The sequence below is a fragment of the Dipodomys spectabilis genome, unplaced genomic scaffold (genome assembly GCF_019054845.1).
Source record: "Dipodomys spectabilis isolate Male_0828 unplaced genomic scaffold, ASM1905484v1 ptg000262l, whole genome shotgun sequence".
In the NCBI taxonomy this organism is placed as follows: domain Eukaryota; kingdom Metazoa; phylum Chordata; class Mammalia; order Rodentia; family Heteromyidae; genus Dipodomys; species Dipodomys spectabilis.
The window spans coordinates 3332572-3347674 of NW_024870939.1; the positions used below are offsets into that span (position 1 = coordinate 3332572).

The 15103-nt window shown below is 43.5% G+C and overlaps 1 protein-coding gene across 2 annotated transcripts in view; it reads right to left on the minus strand.

Annotated features, from left to right (window-relative positions):
* Slc4a5 (solute carrier family 4 member 5) overlaps window positions 1-15103 on the minus strand; it is a 75116-nt gene that overhangs the window by 18006 nt on the left and 42007 nt on the right. For both annotated transcript variants that reach the window (XM_042699713.1, XM_042699712.1), the window contains exons 8-16: window positions 14351-14508; window positions 13915-14002; window positions 11957-12111; window positions 11469-11654; window positions 9607-9781; window positions 6974-7107; window positions 6058-6329; window positions 2906-2964; window positions 302-502 (exon numbers count right to left, since the gene is read on the minus strand). In XM_042699713.1, coding sequence (XP_042555647.1) covers window positions 302-502; window positions 2906-2964; window positions 6058-6329; window positions 6974-7107; window positions 9607-9781; window positions 11469-11654; window positions 11957-12111; window positions 13915-14002; window positions 14351-14508 — 1428 coding nt within the window. The remainder of the gene's footprint in view (window positions 1-301; window positions 503-2905; window positions 2965-6057; window positions 6330-6973; window positions 7108-9606; window positions 9782-11468; window positions 11655-11956; window positions 12112-13914; window positions 14003-14350; window positions 14509-15103) is intronic.

The window sequence follows — 15103 nt, forward strand, 5'->3', positions numbered from 1 at the left end:
AAAATCAATGGTCTAATGGCCAATAAATACAGATGTTTTCAAATTGATCAGTCATCAGGGCAATGATAAAAACTTTAAAATACAATGAATCATTTCTTCACAAAAGGCTAAAGATTAAAGTCTGAAAATAGTGTGTTGTCAAGGGTACTTGAAAAGGGAATCCTGTTCTCTGTGAATCCAAAATTTGCATTCTTAACGTGTAAAAACTTCAGTGCCAAGTGGATATCCATCATGTCATGAGACAGGGACCTTCCTAACAGTGCCTGAATATAGATCCCTCTTAACTGCAGGGTGTGCTTACCTTGGTAGGAAAATAACGGCTGAATTTAAATTTCTTCAGTGTTAAGGTCATGGAATATGTTCCGAAGAAAAGGATGAAGGACATTAGTGCCAGATCTGGGATGAATTGGCATGAGTTTCCCAGCAGGCGGCCACCATAGCTCAGACACTCCTTCTTGCTCAGCAGGGACCAGTCCAGAGCTGTGAGGTTAAGGGGGTTGTACTTGAAGACCAAGCACAGGAGAGAAAGGGTCAGCAACTTCCTGATGGGTTAGATGTGTATCCTAACTCCCCACCCCTGGCATTGGCCTAGACAGCTCATACACCTACCCACACTCAGAGTCACAAGCCCTCCGATCTACAATGGAACCCTCAGCAACAGAGTAGTGTGCCTGGGGACAGACTGGCTCAAGGAAGCACAGGCAGGCAGCCCCCGGGAAGATTAGGAGCTAATACACGTTTCTTCAATGTGTTCTAGGATGTAGGGGTTTGCGAGAAAGGAGGAAAGAACAATGCTCTTTTCTCCGTAGGCTTGGCTCATATCCTAGTCAGTCTATCATGGGTCCTAATGATACCTCCTTCCTGGAGCCAGGAAGCCACTGTATACAGAAAACAACTGGAGATATGGCTTAGCAGTAGTGGTTTGCCTAGCAAGCATGAGGTCCTAAGTTCAAACCTCAGTACTGCCAAAACAAAAACACAATACCACCAAAATAAAAATAAATAAAACGTTCTCTACAGGCCAGGTATGGTAGCTCATATCTGTAATCCCAGCTACCTGGGAAACAGAAATTGGAGGATCAAAGGTTAAGGTCAATCCTAGACAAAAAGTTAAATCCTTATCTCAATCAATACGCTAAGTGTCCCACAATAAAATAAATACTCCTAAAAATGCAAAAAAAAAAAAATAAGCTAAGTCTAGTGGCACACAACCACTGTTCCAACTACTAGGTTGGCATAGCTGGGAGAATCTTAATTTGAGGCCAACCTGGGAAGAAGCTTGAGACTCCACTAAAAATAACTATAGCCAGAAGGGATTGGAGGCATAACTCAAGTGGTAGAGTACCTACCTAGTAAGCATGAGGCCCTAAGTTCAAGAACCAATGCCACCTAAATAAATGTCAAACAATAGGTTTAAAAGTGGAATGTTCCCTGAATTTATCATTCCTTCACTGTCCTTTAGGTCTGGCTCTATATCTGTTTCCCAATTTGTTTCTTACGATTTCTTGCTCAGTCTCCCAGTGTTACTCCATCTTATCCATACTAGTCCACCCACAGTTCTCTGCACAAACTTTGTGCTTTTCTTCTCTCTTTGTCTATGATATCTATTGGCCTGGAATATGCTTTTCTCTACAGATCAACTTTCTCATCTTCAACATCAGAGTGAATTCCACCTTCTCCACAAGTCTCTCCCTGCCCCCTTCCATCAGTCTTCTTCCCTACCTCCAAGGTTGGAAATATGTGTATGGCCTATATTTAAAGTATGGCATGTTCTGTGTTTGTGCTATCTCACAACTTTTCAGGTTCATCTCCACAAACATATCAAAAGTAAACTTGAGCACTGGGTGCTGGTGGCTCATGCCTGTAATCCTGGCTACTCAGGAGGCTGGGATCTGAGGTTCAAAGCCAACCTGGGCAGGAAAGGGTATGAGACCCTTATCTCCAACTAACCACCAGAAAAACTGGAAGTGGAGCTGAAGCTCAAAGTGGTAGAGTGCTAGCCTTGAACAAAAGAGTTAAGAGACAGTGCCTAGGCACTGAGTTCAAGCCCCACAACTAAATAAATAAACAAACAAATAAACTTCAGAACAGAGGACATATTGTTTCATTCATTCATTCATTAATAAGTTGCAGTGTTAAGTGAAAAAACCAAGGGCTCTGAGCTACACTTCAGATTTTTTTAACCTTCAGTACACACAGCATCTTGCATGTAATAGATGTTGAGAAATGGGAACTACCTGATGCTGTGCTTCCTTCAAGTCTTTGTAGAACGCCAACTGAGATGTGTGTAGGTAGAGCCATCAGAAACACTAAACGCCTACACATTTCCCCCAAGACCTATCAAGTGCTAACCTTCTCTTGGATTTCAGCATGTCATCATTAGACCCACTTAGGCTGAGACACAGATAGGAGCCTCTGAAGGCCACCACATATCATTATTGGGAAAGGTAAACCAGACCTAGGGTGGCTAGGGACTAAAGGAGTACAAAGGACAGGTCCTGTTCATTACGGGATTGGGGGGGGGGGGGACAGAGAGGAACAAGAATAAGGTTTAGGAACTAAGGATGGCATTGCTGGGTGGGAACTTGGGCTCCTACACAACTAAAAGCTGGAAGTGAAGCTTTGCTTACACACGTTTGTGTGTGTGTATGTGTGTGTGTGTTTACCAGTCATCACCTTCATTTGTAATATTATATGTATGTACATGGACTTAATAGAAGGAGGCATGCTTTAAAATGCTTAAAATAAAACAAAATTATGCATTCACAAAGGTGTGCAGGTGCCCCAAAGTTGACCTCTGAGATTCTAGGATGCCATCATTGGTTTCAGTTTCCCAATTTTTTTTTTACCACTTCCCCTACAAGAAGAAATGGACAAATGTCAGATCTAAAAGGAAACAACTTACCAGAGACGCACTGGTGTTTGGTGCCAGTGGGGCTGAGGCATTGAACACGGTTGTATTCACTGTAGATGAGCACACAAGTATGGGAAAGGGTCATTGACTTCTGGGTAGGAAGACCCAGGATCCCCAAGAATCCCCACTCTTCCCCTTCCCCCTCCAGTGCCTCAGTGCCAAGGACTGGCTTCCATTGTGAGGGCACTCATCATGCCTCATCCCTCTTCACCTCCACTTTGCCCCGGTGAGGAAAGGATGGTGGGAACAAGCCTGGCTACAGCTCAGTCAGAATAGCTGGGACAATTAGGATAGCCTTGGCCTGATGGTAAACAACTAGTTTTAAAAAGTGCAATAAAGAATCCAGTGCGGAGACAGTTGGTGAATAATATGCCCCGTGAATCCCTACTGGCCACTAAGCCCATGTCTGTACTGCTAGACTTAAACATTCTTAGAGAATACATGCTATGCCATTCATCATGCCAAACACTTATAAAGATGCATTTACGAAGTTCTTAGATCCCCACAAGGTACTCTTTTTTACAGATGGGGTAATCATGGCCCATCTAGGTTAACTTCCCCATTGTCCAGGGTTCCATAGCTTATACTTGGAGCTATGACGGCAGCCCAGGCTGGCTAGCCCAGAGCCTGTAAAGGTCCAAGCTCTACCTAGTAAGCTTTCTTTCCCTTTCCCCATTTCATATATGCTTTTTTTTTTAAGGTCAGCTGGACTTCCGAGAATTTATTTGCTTTAATATTTTTTTTTCACCTACCCCTATTTTGTAAGACAAGGAGAAACTTCCTTGATCTAGGACCTGAAAGAGAATAAGGTTCACTTTCCTGCCTTGGCCTCAGTGTTTAACTGTAAATGGACATTTAAAGTTTCCTTCAGCTCTGTGGGAAAAGCTGAAAGAACCATAATCTGCCTCCTCTTATTTCCATGTGGCCTCTTCCATTACTCCTCAGTCTGGTCTCCCCTGCTTCCTCTGGTGGGGAGGGTTCAACATCATGAGGCTGAGCCCCCTAGGGGATGTGGCTTCTCATCACAAAAGTAGGCTTTGGGGGACTAGGGACAGCTGAGCTCTCCGCCCTTCTTCCTCCAAGCAGTTCTGCGACAGGTTTGAGAAGATAGGGAGGCCCACTAGCAGTTTTGCCACCTCTGAGTCTGAAATGTAGTGTAAGCCCTGTCTGTTCCTGTTGGCTCTCCATATTAAGTAAGAAACTCAGAGAGGAGATTAATATTGAGGCCTTCCCAGTCTCTAGCTAGCTGTCCATAGGGCCTGTCTAAATTGTTCTCTTCTGGGGTAGTTGGGATAGGTGAGGGTCTAATAAACTCAGTCTGGACACAGAACAAAATATTCCAATGAGCGCTATAAAACCAGAAGTTTGTTAGATTTGCTCAGTTATTAGAAATCAGTGATATCTGCTTCATTTCCTCACATCACTGACCAAGAGAACTTGATACCAAGTTAGACATTAGAAAGAGGGAGAAGCCTAGGCCAGGAGGCTGATCTGTAACTACCCACTCAAATGCTTCAGAACTCCCTACTAGTGCTCTTGATGACTTCTGGTTTAGGTTTATCAAATTTTTTTTAATGAGGGAGGAATGTTGAAGATTGAACCCAGGGCCTTGCACATGCTCTCCACCTCTGTGCTGTGTCTTCAGTTCCCATCAATTTTTTGTATCAAGAATTTAATAAAAATAAAAATAAAGACTATTTAATAAAAATAGACATTTAATTTGAGGGTCATGAGATGAAAATGGAAGAAATACAACATGGAAGGTTTAGAAAGGTCTCAAGTATAATACTGTAAAAGTCTAACATTCACAAAGTGGTACTCACGTGGGGTTGAAAGCAGCCAAATCAGTGTTTGCAGCATTCATAAACAGGATACAAATCAGTTACAATGTACACAAAATTAGAGAGAAAATGAGAGTTCATCCTTATAAGCTTTTATGAGGAAGAGTGACAAAGATGGTATGCTGTAGTAGAACTGGGTGAGACTGGGTTTTACAGGTACGAGAAGGAAACAATTAGAAAGTGAGTACCTCAACCCCTCTGTACAGTATTTTTACAATAAAAAACATATAAAAAAAGAAGTAAAACTATTCAGACTTAAAAAAAAAAGAAAGTGCCTCATAGGCTAGAAGAAACCACAGTTGCTTCCTTCCTCCCACCCTAGTTTCCTAAGTTTCTAGTACTTTTCTTTCCATGGTCTCCTAATCAAAACTAACCTGTCTTGGTTCCAGTTGTATTTTCCGTAAAGAAACAAGATCTAATCTTACTGGGGTTAGCAGCTCATAATGGTTCAATACTACCAATTAACATTTTAATGGAGCTGAGGTTTTCAAACTTGAGAGTACACTAGAAGTCTTTAGAAGGCTTAATGTACACATAGTTGGACAGCAGCATTCACTTGCAATCCCAGCTACAGTGGCATGTGCCTGTTATCCCCAGAAATATAGGGAAGTACAAGTAGGAAGACTGCAGCCCAGGCAGCCCTGGCTAAGTGAGACCCTATTTTGAACACACACACACACGCACACACACACACACACACACACACACACACACACACACACACACACAATGTCCAACCCGTAAGAGAGCTAGAAGCATTACTCATGTGGTAGAGCACCTGCCTAACAAGCTCAAGACCCTGAGTTCAATCTCTAGTACCTCTGGTGTGGTCTCACCTTAAAAGGCATGCAACCACATTGGCAGCAATGTGTTGGGGGGGTGGGGGGAGTGGCCATGCTCTGATGGGCCTGTGTACCATCAGGTTTACCTCTGACTTGGACAGCACTTCTGACAATGTGGCCTTCACAGTGATTTGCCTCACTCTCCACACTGAGACAAATCATGCCTTCCTCCTTCCTTGTGGCCTTATACTGCCTTACTCCTTCCTTGTGGCCTTTTACTCTCCTGACTATACCTCGGTACTGATATGGTGATGCTTATTAGGGCTACTGACCTTTTGAATTCCCCTCCCCCCAAAACTAGGGTCAGGTCCTTGCATTTTCTTCCTTGGAACAGTGAGTACGTGGAGGAAGAGTCCCTCCTAAGAAGGCTCACTCTCCTGCATTTGATAGAGAGCTATGGTGGTAGGGGAGAGTAGGTAAGTGAGTGGGGGCCCAGGGCATGACTGGGGCAACCACTCACCTGTATCTGGGGCAACACACTCGCACTTGTAGGTGGTAATAGAATCAGGCTTGAAGTCCATGTTGATAGGGTAGTACCTAAAGGCACCAATCATTTTCTTGATAGCATCATAGATGAAGATGAAGCTGATGAGGGTAGAGAATCCCTCCTCTGTGAAGCGAGTAATATACTTGATGATAAAGCTGGCATCTGTGGCTACCAGGATAAGGCACTGGATGGCTGAGTGTAGGCCAATCCAGAGTCGGAATTCCATGTAGTCCAATCCATTGCCTCTGAAAGACAGAAGGAAGTGAGGAGCCTCCATGCCAGGGCTCTGCCTGTGCATGGCTCTCCAAACCTACCCTAAGGAACTTAATCCTCTCCTCTAGAACAGATGCCAATCCAAGGGACCTAAGAACACTGGGGCAAGGACCATTTCTGATCTTTGGGAAATTTGGGAAAGGATCTCACAGAGGTGACAAGAAGGTGCTAAGACACTTCAGTGTTCATGTAGTTGGTAATAGACACCTAGAATGAATTAAAAAAAAAAGAGGAAATTTCTGATTCAGAGATGGTGCAGGCCTTAGAAATAGGTCCACACTTTAATCTTGTAGACAAGACAGTTGAGTCTAGTGTGATGGGGGCGCTTGGGTCTGGGTGCAGCTTTCTGACATCTTGTCTGAGACTTTTCATATACTACACTTATTTTCAAGTCCTAATTGGATTTCCTCCTCTCACCTCACCTGACTTTTTCCTCATACATTGAGATGACTTAAAGGCAGGCAGCTGGCAAGAGTCAGAAGGAGCATTCCCTGATAGCTCTTCCCATGGTTAAAGATGACTTTGGTACTGCCTCATCCCTGCCTCCTCTTGAACCTATTTCTATATCCTGGCCTTGCCTAAATGCAGACACAGAGGGCCTTATTGGGGCACCTACTTGCTGAAGTCAAAGAGGAGTTTCTCGAAGATGAGAATGGGTCCCGTGCTGCTGAGAATGATGAGAGGCTGTCCCGAGAAGAGGCAGAACAAGGAGCCAGCCATGGCAGTGCCCAGGAAGCTCTCCATCACTCCCTGGGGACACAGGAAGTGTGAGGCTTAGTGGAGGCAATAGAAGGGAGTTTCTTCACACAGACTGCAATGTAGCTACTTCTCCATGAGCCCAGATATATTTGTTCTTTCTTCTGGGCCCTTACCACTCAGACTCTGCTCCCTATATCCTATCCCCCAACTTTCCATCACAATTTAATTTGGATGATGATCCCCTTTGACTTCTTCTTTTTTTTTGTCAGTCGTGGGGCTTGAACTCTGGGCCTGGGCACTGTCCCTCAGCTCTTCAACTCAAGCTAGCACTCTACTACTTGAGCCATAGCGCCACTTCTGGTTTTTTCTGCTTATGTGGTGCTGAGGAATCGAACCCAGGGCCTCATGCATGCAAGGGAAGTGCTCTACCACTGAGCCACCTTCCCAGCCCTTTCCTTTTAACCTGTAAAACATACTTGTTCCTGTGTTCATCCTATTCCCATAGGACAGGCCATAGAATTGTTTATTTATTCAAATATGTATCTGGTGCTTAGAGCTTAGACTGTTCACCCACTCAATAACTATCAAGTATCTTCTATGTTTCAAACATTGTGTCAGATATTGGAGATTGAACTGTGAATACACTTTTTTCCTCTAGCAGAATATACAAACCAGTAGTCAATTTTTATCAGCAAACCTTTTCAACCTCAGTACCATTTCAGCCTAGATTATTCTTTATGGTGGGGTCTGTCTTGTGAAGTGTAGGATGTTTAGCAACATCTATGTCCACTACATACCAAGAGCCATCTTCTTCCCAATTACAAAAACTAAAAAAGTATCTCTGGATATTGCCAGATGTCTCTCAGGTCAAAATTGCCCCTGGTTGCGAGCCACTGTCAAAGACTGTGATGAGCCAGGGTGGGCTCTTAGTGGCTCAGGAGCACACAGAAAAAGAGAAGAGGTGATTAGGAAGGTGACTCTAGACGTACATGTATGGAAGACAAAACATGAGCCAGGATGGTCAGAAGAACAGGGTCAGGATGAGAAAGACAGCAAGTCTTTGAAGAACTTAAGATGGTCAGGGTGATGGAAAGTGAACTGTAGAATGTGTGAGGAGAACAGGAATGCTGAGAAAGAGAATACTGGCTTTATAAGCAAATAAGGCCATGCCATTAGGGTCAGTAAAGCTGGGATTTAGGAGTTAAGGGTAATGCCTAATTTTTGGTATAAACAGCTAAGGGAAGGGAAGTGTCACTTGTTATGTTAGAAAAGGCCCAGGGATAAATGTTAGGAGAAAAGATTATATATGCAATATTGCCTGTTTGAATTGGGAGGCACCAAGAGGCAGCCATGTGGATATGGTGGGAGGCAGCTGAACATGAACCTGAGCTTGGAAGAGATATGAGCTGGCAACAGGCATTCTTCTCAACTTATCTAGGAACATGGATTCTTTTCTTTTTTTGTCATGGGGCTTGAACTCTGGGCCTGGGCGCTGTCCCTCAGCTCTTCAGCTCAAGGCTAGCACTCTACCACTTGAGCCACAGCACCACTTCCAGCTTTTTCTGTTTATGTGGTGTTGAGGAATGGAACCTGGGGGCTCATGCATGCAAGGCAAGCACTAAGCCACCTTCCCAGCCCAGGAACATGGACCTTTTCTTTGGTGCTCTGAACTTTCTAATGGTTCTACCCCAAATGTCTCCATTGTCTAGAAGATAGGTAGGGCTGTCATGGCAATGTCTTACTAACTTTCATATAAATGTTTTAAACCCAAGCTAAGAAATCAAAGGTTTTTTTATTTTTTTAAGTGTAGGAAAAAGACCGCAACTAGCAAGTCAACTGATGTGCTAATTAAGTTCAATTAAGTTTCAGTAGGGAAAGTACCAAATAACAAAGTAGATGATTCTTCTTAAAAGTTTTTTGTGTGTTTTTTTCTTTTATTTTTGCTAGGTTTCCAATCAAAGGTACTAATTTACTTCCCCCCAAATGGTAAAGTTACAATAGATTAATGATTTTGCTATGTGTAGGAAATTGTCTCCCTGAGAAACATTTTCTAATTGTACAATGGAGTACTTTAATTTTTCTGAGTCACAATCTCCCTATGGTTTCCATTAACATTGAAACCAATTCAGATCCCTTAATGCTACAACCCCCAACCTCTTGAGATGTCTAGATGTTAAGTTCTTTTTTGAAAATGATACATGATTTAGAATGGGATTTAATTTTCATGAACATAGCACATCTTGTTATTTGTTCATTTGAGACAGGGTCTCATTATCCCAGACTGGGCTGGTATACCCTATACTAGCAAGACTATCTCAAACTTGCAGTCCTCCAAATTCCTAGGGTCACGATCAGCATTCCCTTTAAAAGTCTGATCATTTATATAATTCTTAAATGTCACCCTCCCTCCTTTTGGGGAAGGATTAGATAAAATGATGAGTTGAACCTGGATACAGTTGGTATTAGGATTATGAGTTAAAGCTCCCTATTGCCACAAGATGGCAGATGGTTTTCTTGATGCTTGCACTCACATCCCCAGCTCACGCATACCTGATAATTGTCGGTGGCATCCCCAAGAAGCCCACCAAAGGTGATCGCATTGGTGATACAGCCGAGGTAGATGAATAGGATGGCAGAGATGGACTGGAGGTGGAAACCATCATAGAAGTCACTTGGGAACCAGGGAAGCTTCCTCTTGACATCCAGACACAGTCCGCCAAAGAACCTGCTGAGACAGGCCCAAGAGCTGCTTTCTTCCCATAAACACTAGCAGGGACAGGAGTATATGAGAGCCTTTGGATTCTGGCATAAGGAAGGGAACTTCATTAGGGAGGGATGGAGATAAAGCTCTTTCAACCAGAACACTTAGGACCAGAAATAAACCTTGTTAGACTAAAAGTTTATAGTCAGAGCCATCTACCCTGGGGATGATGGACATAGCCAGTTTGGGAGAGGGAAGTTTTAGAGTATAACATCACAGGGTCCACAGATGGTGGACCTCTTAATGTCCCTGGCCATCTACAGGGCTCCTGTGTTTAATAAATACAGGTGTGTCCAACTATAGGACATAGAGACATTCCAGATTACAACACACATTTATTAAGGTGGGGAGGACAGATGCTAAACCTCACAACTGATTTCCTTGCTTTCCCAATTGTCTTTGGAGTTTTCAGTTTGGGAGGGTCAATGCTTACTAGAGATTCTACTCCTTATAGCCCCTAACCTGATACTTAGTGTAGCAGGAGTTCTGCACCTCAGTACTACTGGTATTTGGAGTGGCTAATCCTGCATCTTGCGCATTGTCCATGCTTTGCAGTGCCCACTAGATGGCAGCAGCAGTTGTGGCAAATGAAAATCTTTGGCCACTGCAAATTGAGAGTCAGGAAATAGAGAGTAAGGGGCAGGGGAATGAAAGAGAAGCAAAAATGTTTTCAATGGAGAACTATTGGTATAGAGTCAAGGACATATAAATTTTGACTTCAAACTCAAAATCATAATTTGGCACCTAGCTGTTAATAGATGTTAACAGCTATATTGTTTTTCATATCTAGATTGATCTGAGTGGTTCTAAGAGCTAACAAAGAAGCTAGGCAAGAAGACTTTTCCCTGTTCTTTAAAAAAAAATTGAATAGGTGATGTTTAAATTTTACTTTATTTTTTACTTATTTTTAAAATTTAATTTTATTGTCAAGGTGATGTACAGAGGGGTTACAGTTACATACGTAAGGTAGTGAGTACATTTCTTGTCAAATATTGTTACCCCCATATTTAAATTTTAAAAGGCAGTGTTATGAACTTAATTTTGTGTCTCACAAAGATATTCACAAAAGCCCAAACCTCCAGTACCTGTGAACGTGACTTTACCTGGAAAGAGTTTTTGCAGATGTGATCAAATGACAATGAAGTTATTATGGTAGACTGCAATCCAGTTCTGCTGGTGTCTTTACAAAAAGGGAAGAGTGCTAGTGGGCTGTGTGATGTCACAGCTGGAAACAGCTGCAAGCTGGGGCTGTCTCTACATACACTAGGAAGTTGGAGGAGGCAAGGGAGGATTCTATCTAGTCTCACATGGGGACATCTTCTTTTGGAGCCTCCAACATCAGGACTGTGAGAATAACTTTCTGCTATTTTGTTCCACCTAGGTCGTATACTTTATTTCCACAGCCCTATGAAACTAACACAGGTATTAAAGGATGTTTAGAGAAAAGTCTGTGTTCTTTCACTCCTCTGTGGAGCCTCCAGTTCCCCTTTCCTGAGTCAACCCTTCGCAGGATCCAAGAGGGGTTTTGAGCGCATTGAGAGGGAAAGACTGCATTGTGTGGACCTAAGGCCAGAGAGGGTACTACCCAGGGTGATGGGAAGGAGAGAAGTCTGAAGGAGAGCGGGGTCTCTGTCAAGCACAGGGTGGGCACCTTCCTGTCCAGATGAGCTCCTCCCCGATTTCGTGCATAGACGGCATCTCTGACTCATCCCCGCTGCCTGCTCCGCCTGCGCCGCTGCCGCCAGCTGCACCGCTGCCGCCTCCACCTCCAGCCCCAGCGCCTCCGCCCACAGAGCCATTCATCTGGCCTAGCTCAGCCAGAGAGAACACCGACTTCCTGGAAGACAAGAAGAATGGGGGAGAGGGACCCCCAAAGCTAGGAAAGGTCCAGCTCCTCCAGGACTGTCGCGGGAACACTCCTTACCTCTCCAACAAAAATTATGAAATACACAGAGAGACATGTAAAAGACGATCCAGCAACCCCTCCCCCCCCCACCACACACGGGCTACCCAGATTTTAAATTTGTTTACATTTAGCCATATTTGCTTCTGATATTTTACAGAGAAATGAAATGATACCAAGGAGGTTCCCTTTATCTCCCCTTCTGCTCATCCCTACCTCTCCACCCTTATACACACCTCTTGTCGGCAGAGGGCACTTTCTTGGGTGGCTCAATTCTGATATTTGGGTCCCATTCTCCAGGGGGAAGGACAATGACTTCATCCAGAAACTCATCGATTCCTGCGATCAGGTCTTCCCGATTGCGGGCTTTATAGGCCACACCGCTGAATAGCTGAAGAGAAACAAAGAGGGGGAGGGGAGGGTCTGCTTTTTTCCTGACATCCCCTTCTTATCCACCTCCCAGACTCACAACAGCAGTTTCAAAGGAGTCACTTGTAGCTACTGGTTCTGATGCCCACTCACTCTCAGTTTGGGTCATGAGAACTTAGCACTGCAGGGAAAACAGGGCTCACTGGAAAATAGCTAACACCCAAGACTGAAGACCAGGTCCCCATATTCTTTCTGTAGAACTTTGATTGAGTTACTGAATCTTTTTGATTGTAGGCTGCCACATAACAAGCACATTAGAAGACTTCTGTAAGAGCCCAATCCAAGATCATAGATTTCAAGTCCGTGATGGGGCTTGAACTCAGGGCCTGAGTGTTGTCCCTAAGCTTTTTCACTCAAGGCTGGTACTCTACTACTGTGAGCCACCGCACCACTTCCAGTTTTCTGGTGGTTAATTGCAGGTAAGAGGCTCATAGGACTCACTGGGAAAATTCTGTATTCTAAAAAGAACTCAATTATGATTAATGGCATGTAAACAGAAACGATCAAAATACACAGCAGAAAGGATCAATGGAATGTCAGGCAACTTGTGAGGATTCAGAATAGGGAGAATCCCCTTGTGACTTGGAAAGGGAGTGAGCATAGAAGGGGGACGATGAAGAATGAGAAAAACTACTGAAGAAAAGCTGTACATTATATATTGGACATCTTTCCTTTTACACACTGAGCAAATTTATGAGCTCTTCAGCAAAAGTGGTGACATAAAGAAGACCATTATGGGTCTGGATAAAGTGAAAAAAACAGCATGTGGATTTTGTTTTGTAGAATATTATTCAAGAGCAGCTGCAGAACATGCTATATGCTACATAAATGCAACTCGTCTGGGCGACTGGCTAATTCTCATGGATTGGGATGCAGGCTTTAAGGAGGGCAGGCAGTATGAACATGAGTGATCCGGGGGCCAGTTCTCTCCAGGTAATCCATCATGTCCTGGAACTTGTTTCAAGAATCCTAAGTGGTCTCAAAACTCAAGATCTTTCTTCCTCTGCTTTTCAAGTGTTGACTGTTGGGATTACAAGCATAATCCACCATTCCTAATAATTTTTTAAACCTTAGTAAAAAGGCTAGATGTTGTGTCTACAAAAAAAGTCTCATAGACTGTCCTGCCTGGGCTGGCTTTGAACTGTGATCCTTAGATCTTAGCCTCCTGAGTAGCTAGAGTAGCTAGAATTATAGGAATGAGCCACCAGTTCTTGGCCCATTTATTACTTATTAGTCCTTTACCCTTGGAGAGTCAGGTTTCATACTGTATTCAGAGTATGCTTTCTGGCTTACAAATATAATCAGGTTATATCTATTTGGGTTTAAACTACTTTAGGCTCCCCATCACTCTGGGACAGAATATGAGCTTGGCTCTGCTCACAGGCTCTGTATAGTCTCAGCTCTCTAGTGGCACCCCCCTGTCCTAGAAACTCTCACACTGAGCCTGTATTGAACTACTTCCATCTAGCTTCTCTGAGCCTTACTCCCTGTTCCTTTGTCTGGAATGCTTGCCTCATGAGCTCAGGGAGGTCCCTTCCTCCTTAGCTTTTTATCTGTTATGCTCATGTCGACTCCCTGGAAAGTCAGCACATAGTTAATTTTATTATGAATCTGTCTTTCCCACTGGATTGTTGCTCCTAAAGGACAATGGCTAGTCCCTGAATCTCACAGTCTTTAGTATGTGTTCAAATGTGCATGTTAGATAACTCAGTGGTGTGCAGGAGCCATTAGCACTAAGGAACATGGACTGCCTGTTACCACTCACATCATCCACCATGAGGGTTGCAATAGCACGGCCAATTTCATTGTAGGACTTTGCTCTCCCAGAAGGTCCCAGCAGTATGAACAGAAATCTGCAAAGAAAAGAAGGAAGAGGGAGGAAAGAAAGTAAGAAGAAAAAAATAGAAGCACTGAAAGGAAGACTCTTGGACCCTCAGCTGTTAACTCTTCCACATCCCTCCTTTGAGGCTTACATTTGTAGATGAAAAAGTTCCTTTTCTGTTTCTGCCAGCCAAACTCTCCCAAGACCTTCCTCGCTTTTGTCTTGCTGCCTGAGCCTAACAGCTTCTCTCACTGCCACTGCCTTTCTCTTTAATGACTACTTTAAATACTCTTAAATTCTCCCGGGCAGCACTGTTGGCTGACTGCATGGACAGCTGGCTCCCTGAAGACGGGCATGGTGGCAGGATTGGGTGACTCACCTGGTAGGAACAGGTACCTCAGTCACTCCCCCCAGCATAGCAGAATGGATGAGACGCACAAATGCAATGAATGGTTGGTCCAGGAAGTCCACCTCACCCACAAGCACATTGGAAGCTTCTGAGTCTTTAGGGATCTTCTTCATGAATTTGTTTTTCCGCTGCTCAGAGAGAGAAATGAGATACCCAAGAATATTCCACATGTTCTTACTTCCTCATCCCACTTCAGACTGCACTGAAAGTCTAACTTTAAGAAAAATTCTCATGCCTATAATTCAGGCTCCTCAGGAGGCTGGGATGTGAGGATCAGGGATTAAAGCCAACTTGGACAGGAAAATCCATGACATCCTAATCTCGAATAAACTAATCAAAATGCCCCAAATAGAGATGTGGTTCAAGTGGTAGAGAGCAATCTTTGAGGGGGAAAAAAAAAAAACAAAGTTCAAGGACAGTGCCAAGACAGGAACAAAAGCAAATGTATAAATTAGATATATACTTAGGCTTTCATTGTGAAATTTTCATACATGTTTATACTGTATTCTATTCAGTATCACCCCTGTGTCACCCTCTCTTCATCATGGTGTAAAATAGTTTCGACACGTTTCATTGTCTTATTATCACATAGAAACAAAAGAAAATTCTCCCAGCAATTCTTAAGAAACTGAGAAATAATCAAATTCTCTCTCCAGTTCTACAGATTAGGATTTTAATGTTGGGTAACCCCAGGACTAATCAAGCCTTTCTAGCTAGGAAGGA